This window comes from Rhipicephalus sanguineus, chromosome 1 (genome assembly GCF_013339695.2).
Source record: "Rhipicephalus sanguineus isolate Rsan-2018 chromosome 1, BIME_Rsan_1.4, whole genome shotgun sequence".
Classification (NCBI taxonomy): domain Eukaryota; kingdom Metazoa; phylum Arthropoda; class Arachnida; order Ixodida; family Ixodidae; genus Rhipicephalus; species Rhipicephalus sanguineus.
In genome coordinates this window covers 76,538,838-76,551,172 of record NC_051176.1, presented here as the reverse complement: position 1 = coordinate 76,551,172, position 12,335 = coordinate 76,538,838, and the positions used below count along the sequence as shown (strand labels likewise).

At 45.0% G+C, this 12,335-nt stretch overlaps 1 protein-coding gene across 1 annotated transcript in view; it reads right to left on the bottom strand.

The window, feature by feature from the left end:
- Positions 1–2,540, bottom strand: part of LOC119401470 (tetraspanin-33) — a 17,701-nt gene extending 15,161 nt beyond the window's left edge. Inside the window, exon 1 of the mRNA XM_037668347.2 lies at positions 2,395–2,540. Within this exon, the coding sequence (XP_037524275.2) occupies positions 2,395–2,502 (108 nt within the window). The 5' untranslated portion in view covers positions 2,503–2,540. The remainder of the gene's footprint in view (positions 1–2,394) is intronic.
- Between the last annotated feature and the right edge of the window lie 9,795 nt (positions 2,541–12,335).

Genomic DNA, 12,335 nt, shown 5'->3' with positions numbered 1-12,335 from the left:
CCACCGATGATCCATGCCTGATAACACGACGAAGTCCGCTCTGATTCGGCGCAGTGCGTGCACCACGGTAGGCGCAGTATTCCAATGCACGAGGGAGCCTCACGAGGAGCTTGCTTGCTTGACCCTTGATTCCTGGCTTTTACCCACTACGGGTGATTGGCCATTCTCCTGCCATAAAGCAAGATGATGAAAATGACAAAGGCGATGGACCTTAAAGGAGCACTGACAGCAATATTTTTGTTTGTGACCTTTATGCTTTCATTTGTAGGTTTGTGTCTGATAATTCCGAAATTGAATCGTAAATACTGAAACGTATCGTATAATTAATGCTAGCGTCGTTAATTATGGCCATTTTTGACGTCCTTCAAAATGGGGGGGGGGGGGGGTTGTGGGGGTGAAAGAGAATGCAGCCGCCTGCCAAACAACCATAATATTTTCAAGAGTGTACCCCCCCCCCCCCCCCCCCCAGAGAAAGAAATGAAAATTCTTTCGGTTTAAGAAGTTTAAAGTAAAGCCAGCACAAAAAATAAGCACACTCCGGTGGCTAATAACAACAAGAGCGTTACTACAACGCAAATGGTCGTCTGCATGGTTGAACACGTCCGCGCTGCTCAGAATTCCCTTCACGTTGACTGATTCTTGCACTCCGCCGGGCTCGCCTTCTTTCAGTATGCACACACACGCTGTCAACGCTCCGCGCGTCTTGTCCCCAGCCAGGCCAGCACCGTGAGCCAGGCGTCCGTGCTGGCGCGTCTCGCCCTTGTCACCATCCGACTCGCAGAGAAGCAGTCTCGGAGTGCTTACGACAAACGCGGAATGCGTCGGGAAGACTCGTGTATAGAAGGCGTAAATTGCATATGCAGCCCAAGTTTCAAGGCGAAAGCTTTGGATGCCTCATCAACCGCCAAAATTGACCGTCGGCAATAACTCCGATGGGCGAGAGAAGAGCACCGAGAGGGAGAAATATAGAGGAAGAGAGAAATTCTTGCGGAAAAAATTTATTGGCGAGCCGAGTTTCGAACCCGCGTACCCAAAATCCTAAGGCGAGCGTCTTAACCGCTCAGCTATATCCAGGCACGTTCGCAGAGCATCGCATAGCCTTATGTGTATAGTATGGTATAACAAGGGAATGGGGAAATGGGAGGAGGGTGCGGAGGAAATATTTGGGGGTAATTAGGAGGGACAGTAGGAAGCTCGATTTCCGTATGAGCAGATATCATTCCAGCTACGCAGTGAGCGATTACACCAAGAACTTCCACAGAAAGGAACTACAAACCCTACAAAAAACTGATTAGCACTCTCGCAAAAAAAAGGAAAAATTGAAAACTATTTCCTAAGGCGGATAGTGAAGCTGCGAAGAAATTGTTTCACTTAAAACAGCGGCCGGGCAGTAAACATCACATACGCGTTTAAAATAATTGACTTGTACATGCAGACAAAACAGGTATTTTGAGAAAAAACATAACCTAGAGCAGCTTTAGGAAGTTTATTTCGTACAGTGCAAATAGATTTTTGAATGAGAGTTTAAAACATTACGAATAGCATGAAAACAGTGCTTACATAAAATGCGTTAAAATTATAGTGCACCAATTACTAAAACACAGTTTCTGCACTTGAGCAGACGCCTTTAACGTATAACGTTCCGAGACCACCGCTGCGTCAGACAGTCGACTCGGGACGTAACGTTGTGGCAGCAGCTGCGCTTTCCCACACTACCGCCCTTCTTTGGCTAGTTATCGACTTGATCAGAAGCCAAGAACCCGCGATGCCCACCGCCAGTGATCCGACGGTCACGGCTGACAGCAAGCTGACCAGCACTGAGTTTTTCCTCGCCAAGGCGATCAGTGCTTGCAGGCAGCCCTGCGTGTATATCACGGGCTCCACCGATGGCAGCGTTCTCTTGGTTGTGTCTGTGACGCCATAGCCGCACATCCCATTCGGTAGGCGTCTCTGCTCCCTGCAGCAAGAGTACGGCGCGCCACAGCGCTCACGGCTCGGGTTCAACGGGGAGCAGTTGAAGTAGGCATTGTGCTGCCAGTCCAGGTAGCCTCTGGAGGAGATGCCGCAGCAGCTAAGCGATGACTGGATAGTGTTGATGAGATGCTCCATGTCAGGATCATCCCTGTAGATTACGACGGCTCGCCTCAGGATATTCTCGACGCCTGATCTATTGGGCGGGGTCGAGGTGGACCACACGAAGGCGAGCACGGCCACGAGGACGACCGCGACAACGATACCGGACAGCGAGAATCCGTAGAGGCACAGGAAGTTCTTGTTCTCGCCCAGGGCTCCTACGCACCCGAAGCCAGCTATGACGAAGACAAGGCAGCCTACGACTATGAAGAAGACGGCGGGGTCGAAGGTGAGGTCCACGTAGCGGCGCAGGATTCGTACCTTGACAGTTAAGAGGTAACCGCCCATTAGCATAGTGGTTCCACCGAAAAACCAGTAGATGAAATTCATCAGGAACAGCAATCCTTTGAGAAGAACGTGGACGGACATGCCGAGTGTATGCGTGCAGTAACGCTGTGTTGATAGAGCGTGCCGACGACTCTATTTGAAGAAACTATTTTGCCTGCGCATTTCGTTCTTTGCTGTCTGACACCGCTGACGAGTTGCTCTTTTTATAGAATGGGATGCCAGAAGCGACGAACACGATAACAACACCATGCTTCGCACATTGCAGGCAGCGAGGGTCATATGACATAATTTAAAAAAATGCACAATAAACAACGGGGGAGCTACCGCAATGGTCTGCTGCAATTGTTATGAGATTGCATGGCATAGTTTCACCTAATATTGGTGTACTACCGCTAGAAAAGTATAGGCTGAAATGAACAGTATTTTAGGGTATAGAATTATTTTTTAAAATTTGAAGTGAATTTTAATGTGATAGCAATCTTCGGCTATTTAAGCGAGTTTTTGCGAATCTTCGGCTCTTTCAGCGAGCGACGCGCACGGCCGACCTGCGCGCCGCTTTTGAATTGCTTTTAAAGTACAACTCGCCCAACAGTCTATCCTTCTGAGTTTAAATGTGTGCCTAAAACGACAGGGCTTTTTTCCTCTCTTCTTCGTACTGCCGCCTTTAGGTTCGATTTTGCCTGTTATTTCTTCATGTTCACCCGTTTTCCAGGTTTGTCGTATCCTCTAAAAGAGGAGACCTGGCGAAGTTGACATGGGCGCAAATGTACCATGACTACCACATCTGTTCTGATCACTTCACGGAAAAGGCTTGCGCCGACCCGACGAAGAAAGGACTGTCGTGGCCTTTAGGGCGACCGTTGGAATAGAGGAGTGGTCCCTGATCGATGAAGATGAGACAACCGAGTTATTTGTTGTTCGGACACACTTCGGTGCCGCAGTTCATGCGTAATTGACGTGCGATATTTAAACCTGAATTCAAAGGATGTCATTGACGTTGGCTAATTGGGCCACTGTCTTAACATGGAAATGCTTATATGAGCTACGTTCCTAAATGTGGTTAAAGTCTGCCCTTTTCAATTATTCTCTCGAGGAGAAGCCACTGCTGCTGCAGCACACGCCTACCTCGGCCAAGAAAGCCCTATATTTGCACATACGCTTGAAACAGAGCGCACGAAGCTGAGGATAGGAAATAGAAAGTGCATAACATATGGTCAGCATCTTAGATGAGTCTTGAAAACTAATCGAAAGAGCATCGTTTAGGTCACCGCTGCCCTGATTTGCTTGTTGCATTAAAAATATGACATTAGTGCCTAGACGATGACAGATCACAATATTTACATTACAATTAAAAAAAAAACTCGAATATGCGCCTGTGGAATTTTTAATGATACTCTGTTACCAATGGTGCAGCCCTGAATGAATCTGTACTGGCCTTACATGTATCGTGAAACAAAACCAGGTATAAAGAAGTCATATTTAATATAGCTTGCTAAATATGTACAGGCACATAAGCACATGGTGAGCTGTGCAGAAAATTTACAAGCTATAGCATGCTGTTTGGATTATCAAGCTTACCATTTGCGTGGAATAAAAAAAAACAGTTTTCCTTATGTTAAAATATGTTGATGGGCTGCTCTCTGGCAACCTTTTTATTAATCACAAAATAGGCGTTGTAATAATGAATTGCTGCTGTCGATTTGTATCGTACACAGCCAAAGAACATAGCTCCTTCACCGATTTTCTATATATATATATATATATATATATATATATATATATATATATATATATATATATATATATATATATATATATATATATATATATATATATATATATATATATATATATATATAAGAAACTGTAGAAAGCTGATTTATGTTTGTGCAAGCTGCAATACAGAATGCGTCCATTTTACTCAATGGACGAGATAACCAGCTGTGCGTTCTTGTGTCGTGTAATAAATGGTCGCCGGCAGGGACAGAACCAGGGTTGCCAATGGTGGCTACTTTTCGCCAAATTGGCGAATTTGAGAGGCCCGTGGCGACCTAAAATTATGAATGGCGACATGGCGAATTTTTGGCGATTTTCAGCTTAGGTCTCCACTGAGTTATGCATCCTAAGCTCAGTGCCTTCCCACCGAATGAGCGGCACTATTCTTTGTATTTTTCTGGGTTTTGAGGTGCACATTACGCGCCGTTCTGTATGTCCGTCCTGTAACTCGTGTGTATCTCCTCAATTCATCTAGATGCTTCTAACTCAATTCATCTAGATTCATCTATATGCTTCAGAGCTTCGCTAAAGTTTCGCTTCTGAAGGGGATGGATCACGGGTTGGTCGTGTGTTCCGGCCATTTGTTCCGCCAAAGCTCCAACTATTCTGAATAGCTTGGCGACCTATTCACCGCTGCAGTATCCCCTAATTGAGCTCGTATAGCGAAGATGGGCGGATACGCGGGTGTTCGTGCAATAAAAAATTATTTACTCAGGCATTTTCTACTGTTCTCGGTGAGCGTGTGCAATGAAAATGTCTACCTGTTCAATTATAACGCATTGGATTGACGCGAGTAGATATAAGTGATTATATATGAATGGGACAGTGGCGTCCGGTATCGTATTAGTTCACACTGAAAGGTATAAGACTCACTAATGAACGATACCTGTAAGAATTCTGTCTCACTACTTTCAATAAACCTGCTAATCCTTTTTTTTTCATATGAGGGGATGTAAAGCTGTCTACAAACAACGCCTTCGCGGCTTTCGCCCAAGGTTTACCGCACTTTTGCCTTTGAAACGAGCGGACAGGGATGGAAGGATATCATGAGCGTTTTATCCTTTCATACTTGCGCCTCCACGCACATCTTGCGGCTAGTCGGAGAACCAGGTGCACCAAGCACTCCCATGGTGTAGGGGCGATGCGCCTGGCATTGAGAAATGTCAAGATACTTTAAGGGCTTTGAATGGCACTGTATTCTACGGGGCTATACATCAGTGAAAATTTCTATTACTAGGATATCCCGCACACATCTAGAATGGCGACTTTTTTGGCGAAATTTCTAAAAAAAATGGCGACTTTTGGCGACTTTCTGCTCGTTGTTTGGCGACATTTACTCGAAAGTCAGTGGCAACCCTGGACAGAACCTTCCGGCAGCAAGTTATCTTTCCATCCACTTTCCTTTCTTCACATTTACATCATAACTACCACAAATAACATCCCCTATACTTTCCTTGGCTCTCTTGTCTGTTAGTTCTCATTAAAAGACATCGAAGTAACACGGAGTCCTTTAACATGTACCCACGCTATGGAGCAGCAATACATTTCCACCTAGACTGTGACACTCCCTAGCGAGGTAACTGTTCAGCCCTTGTTCAGTCGCTTCCCAAGGATCCAAATTGGGTAAATTTCACCATCACCACGGTGGGTCTGCGTCACCTTAGCATCAAGGTGACTTTATTCCCGCTTCTCAGCGTATCGCTTCTCCATGTAGGCTCACTGAGACACCGGTATTCCTTTATCAATAATAGTAAGTCTACTGTCTGCCTTCGAGCTGTCAAGGCGTATATTTTTTGCCTCTAGCAAATTTTCTATAATCGAACTTCTTACTTCGCAAATGAATGACATTCAGAAGAATTGAGAAACCACGGCGAGTGCGCAGTATTTGGCTGAAAATTCAATACTAAATACTATGAAAAATTTTCAGTATCGTAGCCGTAATCGCGTGCATGTACAGTTGTATCACGAAACATTGGATATTCTTTATTATAAAAAAATAGCGCCAACACGCCACTCTTCTTGTTATCAACGCTCGACGCTGACCGCGCCGCAGTGTTCGAGAAGCTTCGCGATTGTAGTAGATCGTTTTGTTAAGAATGCGCGCAGGACGCGAATAGTCTAGATTATGCCGGAGCTTGCGCGACCACCAGTGATAAGACTGGAAAGTTCGATGCGTAATGTATAAAAGACGGCGCGTCCCAGCCGTGAGCAGCTTATCGACGGCCGACGCCCAGTTCGCCGCTATCAATGTATGTACAGCGTGTATTGCTGTAGTTTGAGTTTTTATTTCCCGGCCACAAGTTCGGCCAAATAAAGAGTTTCATCTTGAGCACGCCGGCTGTTTTCTTCGTCGACGTCACGACCACGTGCCAGTATTATTTACAGTGCCAATCATTAGCTTTTAGAAAGATTCTCAATATGGCTACCCTGATACCATCAATGACACGCAAGCGTGGTTTTCGGTAACCCTGGTGGCTGCTTATCTCATCAGTCATTCTGTTCAAAGTTTATTGCATTATAAATTGCATATCGATACATCTTGTCTGGGTCTAACATGTCGCGCTGTACCTTAACTTAATAATAATAATATCTGGGGTTTAACGTCCCAAAACCACGATATGATTATGAGAGACGTCGTAGTGGAGGGCTCCGGAAATTTTGACCACCTGGGGTTCTTTAACGTGCACCTAAATCTAAGTACACGGGCCTCAAACATTTTCGCCTCCATCGAAAATGCAGCCGCCGCGGCCGGGTACCTTAACTTGCATTTACTGTTATTCGAGGTGTTGGGATAGCTTTTTAAGGGGAAAATACTGGCACGCGGGATCCAAGACCCACCTGAATGAATATATGTACGCATAGGTTATTCTTTAGAAACACATCGTGTGTAACTTATAGTCAATATTTTATAACCCTCGAGGATTAAAACAAATCGTTAACAGACAAAGGAAAAATCGAAGTTCTTGTGTATGGCCTCTGATATTACAGTGAGCAAAGTGAGGTATTGGGCTAGTTAGATTTTCATGATTATAAAAACTGCGCTACGGTTACAGCGAAATACGAAGTTAGGAGGGGACACTTGCTGAACATGAAGACAGTTCAGCAAGATTGCCGCCCCCTCCACCCTCTCCGTAAACCGTTCTTTAGCTTTCCTGGATGTCTTCTTACCTTCAAGTTTTGTTCAATAAAATTTAGTTGATAGCTTGCGCTTGTAGTGTTCGTTTCGTTTCTCCCTCCTAACTTCGTATTTCGCAGTAACTGTAGCGCAGTTTTTATAATGATGTTACACTGCACGTTCATCTGTCAATACATATTGGCTCATTGTTCTATAATTATCTGAAATTTTATTCTTTCCCAAATAGGGAAATATACCGCAATTGCCTGAACAATCCGAAGACCCAGCCTCCCTCTCATGGATAAACTAGCTCTGTCCGAATAAAATATCGAAAATTTCAACTGAACAAAAACAAGATAGACGTCCTTTATTTTCGTTATTTTTTGAAGGAAGTACCTATCGTACACGTTAGTGTTATTGTCGTAGTCATGTGTTCTCAGCAATATAAGAAAATGTAGCACTTGCACTAGGCCCACAGAAAGGTTACGCGCGTGAGAGTTTAGTGTATATGGTATACAATATTTATGAAAGTAGGCTTTAATAATTGAAATCTCACGTTCAGCCCGCCAACCTCATCCCCGATTTCCTCAAAAATTTCGATTAACTGAAATAACACCTTTCGTGGAGCAAGAAAAAAATACGACTGCCTATGCGTTTAACTCAGTTGCTAAGGCGCAGTTGTAAATTACCTGCAGTTGTGAATAAGCCCAGACTCTTACCTTAGCGAACTACTCTTACGCGCATAAATTGTTGAAAGCAAAAGTTTGTCGCTGCGTTTCTCAGTACAGTAACATAGGCGGCGCCCATCGCTGCTGGCATAGCACGAGTGGTCTTTAGAATATTCCAATAGGCGTCGTAAATGAGCGCTTAATGAGAAATGCTTTTCATGTTGCAATAATTTTCCGAAACAGCTTAAGCAGCGGGGAACTGCCCCCGCCTGCATTAGGCATGAAAAAAATAAAGACCTTGGTTGAATTGTTCAGTCATTGCGATATTGCTGGTGATTGGCAGGAGCTATTGCTTATGAAACAAACGGACATCGAATTGGAAAAAGTGTAATTTCAGAACATACAACAATCTAAATTCAGTTGGAGGTAATGAATAAAGCTTGTAAATTATCGGTCAAACTCGTCCCGGTTACTGCGAAATGGGCACGTGGACGATGAAGCCGTAACTCTCCACAGCAAGGGAGCGCCCATTGTGGCGCTGGTTGTCTACGGGATACAGAGCCATATACCACAACACTAGCTGGCAGAGATCCTCGGGACCGCGTGTGTGTAGCTACGGCAGCAAACACATCAAGCGTCATGGAGGTGAGCGCAATGACGCCTGCAGCCGTCTAGTCATGGCAGGGGAACGGGGAAGGTAAGGGCGGCAGCGGCCACAAGGCGTTTGGCTTCGCAGCAGCAACAACACATCAAAGGTGCCAACCACTGCCGCCTCGAAAGGCCGCTAATGCCCGCTCGCAATGACCGGAAACGGCTGGAGGCACTGATGGACACTGCTGCGACGCTGTTCGGCACGGTAGCGCAGCCTTTCTTCTTTGGGCGGCGCTGGGTGACGTCGCCGCCGTCTTGCTCGCTACGGCTAACGGCAGCTACCTGTGAGAGCATGAGAGGTGTCATTCTGTTAACTGTGGCGTGAATTGAACACACATCAATCTAGAAGAGCACTTGCCCGCTATGGTTCGCTTGCGAAAATTCCAGACACGAAAGAGCATTGACACAAACGCAACAAATAAATTAAGCGCACTGTGGTGTATTACGAGTTCGCACACCAGATTCAATAGTTGGAAATTTCCTCGTTTCATGCATCGTTCAGTAGACAAACTGAAAAGTGTTTGTTGCAATTTATTCATTAACAGCAATGCCGCGGCAAGACAATGGACTGGAAAGGGAACAAACACAACGTTTACTGCAAAGGTAATTAAAAAAAACTGCAGGAGAATCGACTTAGGTTGCTGTCTACCTGCACGGAAGCGTTCATGTGTTGCAGCTCTTTGACCACAAGTCGTTAAAAACAATGAGTCGTCATACACGGGAGCATATTGACTCCGACAGACTACTACACAGAACGACTCATTATGGTGCTTTCAGTGACTTTATTCACGCTGACACTACTTGCCCATTCTCACGACGGCAAGAAGTGGGCAACGAATACGGAAGTACCATTTTACAGAGACACCCAGCGCGTCGTGACGATCGACTTAAATCAATCCGATTTATTAAGCCTAGATCTCCAGCAGCGCCTCTAATGATATTTAGTATTATAGTGTAGTTTCATGATTTCGCTCGTACAGAAACGTAGAAGATGGATAACTGATTTTGGTCGCGTCGAGTGTCGTGATCATGATGTGTGTTTAATGGTGCAAGGGCAGCTATCGCCAAAGAGTGCCATGTCGTATGGTAGTGAATTTCCAGTGTGGTCTGTATGAAACAATCAAATGAGTCGCAAATCGTAGATATGGCATGGCTGTATAAGGGCCTAAAACAGGTCGCTGTAATTTGCGTAAATTCCCCAAGTATTAATGCTATGACAATGATCAAAGGTGTGAGTTATTGCTATAGAAACACCATTATAAAGAGATGCTAGCATGAAGCCTATGTAAAAGCATCATTGTTCAAGAGGTTTCCCTGAAGTCAAAGATTGAGGGCATGTGCTATAAAAAGCTTTTGCTTTGCAGATTCAGTTCGCAAAGCGAGGCTGTGCTACAGATGACCAGGCCAGATTTGAACTTTGTTTACGTCTTCTAAAAGCATTAGGACTGTTTTGAAGTGAAAAAGTGCCGGGCCTGCGAGTAACGCGCAGCACAGTCACAGCGAAAGCTCGAAGAGCGGCCTTTCTAGAGCCCGTTCCCAACTCTCTTGGGACATCTAATACAAGTACACATGCAAGGTATCCACTACGCCATAAATCATAATTTTGGTGAAGTAGGGAAGCACCCACTATGCCACTCTTCGTTTTTCTGCGTATAAGCGAGGTACCGGCTACACATCTGTGAAGCATTTTGTGCACTTTGTAGAGGGTGGGAAGCTTTAAAACACACACTTGTTGCGCAGTTAGAAATGTGTGACGCCTGGTTGTTGTTTTACTCTTTTGCCACGCTTTATTACATATGTTAAAGCAAAAAGGCGCACTGCGGGAACAAGGACATAAGAAGGGAGGAACCGACGACACAAAGCGCACACTCGCAACTGAAGGTTTATTGAAAGAGCACACATTAATATGTTACAAAATGGCACGTGGTGCAATTTCCCTCGCCGACACAAACAAAAAATAAAAAAGGATATCCCTTTAACAGATCATGAAGGCGCATGCGTGTATATAAAAAGGAAGTTCGAAGAAAACTAGAAAAATGAAAAAAAGAAGAAAGAAAAAAGAAAACTCAAACTGCGTGGGGGAGGGGGAAGGGGGAGAGGAGGCAGACAAGTTTAATGAAGTGTGTTGATCAAATAAGAATACTCTATCTCTCTTATGGTAATAGAAGGGTGGCTAACGCATCTATCCCCACATCTCTTTATGTGAAAAGCATCAATTAGTGCGTGCGTGGTTTTATCTCGATGCCTAGATAGAACCTTCGCGTCAACGAAAAAAGGTGAGCATCTGCACGTGGTGCAGTGCTGGGACAAGGTCTTTATGTATATGGTCTTTATGCAAAGGAGTCTCAAGCACCTGCGCGGCTTTGTTGTAGAATACTCGACATCCATGCAGAGGACCCGGGTTCAGATCCAATCCGGTCCTGGATATTTCTTATTCATTTCAATTTTTTTCTTATTTCGTGCAATAGCGGTTAAGGACATCGGCGGCGGCGGCGGCGGCGGCGGCGGACAACTACGGCACTGTTGTGATCTCATAAAAGCTCTCGCTGTAAAAGCAGCTGATATGCGAGATGAAAGTACTTTTTACTCTGACTTTCTATTTGGGGTCACTGCATGAGAACATGGATGACTGTAAGGGCGTCGCCACGCTCATCAGATGTCGAGAGATCAGTTCCGTGTAGGAAATAAGAGAGAGTTGCATGGGTGCGTCCTATCCTTAACCTGTAAAAGAGTACTTCCCTATATCTTGTTGCTTCCTCGGATATCCTGTTCCCTATTTTTGGCTTGATTATATGTAGCTTATTTTACACTTCACTGTCGCACTGCCTACGCCAGCATTTCCGCAGCTCCTGACGCAAGGAAGTCTTCTGGTCTGTGGGAGGGATAGCTATGTTAGTGTCTGTGTATTCAGAGATTACAGAGGGCCCACTTGCGTCTGCAATGAGTGGTGATTGAGAGAAAAAAGAGTTCCACACTCGCCGTCATGGCTACGAGTTGCGCTGACTAACACTCCCAGGTTTAAACGCACAGATATTCCCGATAAAGTGGACGGGAGGACGACCACCGCCGTAGCTCAACTCGTGGAGCATCGGACGCGTTATTCGAAGGTTGCAGGTTCGGTCCCTGCCAGTGGCAAGTTGTCTTTTCACGAACTATAATTTCTGCACATTGCTCTCATAATTACTACAAATGACGTCCCCTATATTTTATTTTACTTGATTGCCTGCTGGTTCTCGTTAAGGTTGCGTCTAACAAAGAAAAAAAAAACGAGCCCTTACATTCCCCTTCTTTCGTACAATCGACGCAGGCAGCATAAATCGGTATGCAAGTGATCGTTAGGAAATGCGTTACCTGATTCAAAGCGTTTACAAAAAATTGTCGAAACCACTTGAGGGTCTCTAAGAGAAATGTGTTAAGCTGCAGCGCTAATACTACATATGTTTACTCAATGTGAAGCCAGAGCTATTATCGAACCTTCCTTCGTGTGACGCTCCCAGCCATGGTCTTTAGCCGCGTGGAAATGCGCACAGCAGCTAAACTAGGGGTCCCTAATAAGTACGTTCATGACCATTCAACCTTGTTACGTACTGGCATTATTTTCTCGCCTATTGCGAGGAATAAGGTTTTGTTCGGGTAGGCTACACAGACGTGACTGATGTCAAGCATATTTTTTTCGTGAGGCACCCCATGGGGTCACCATATAT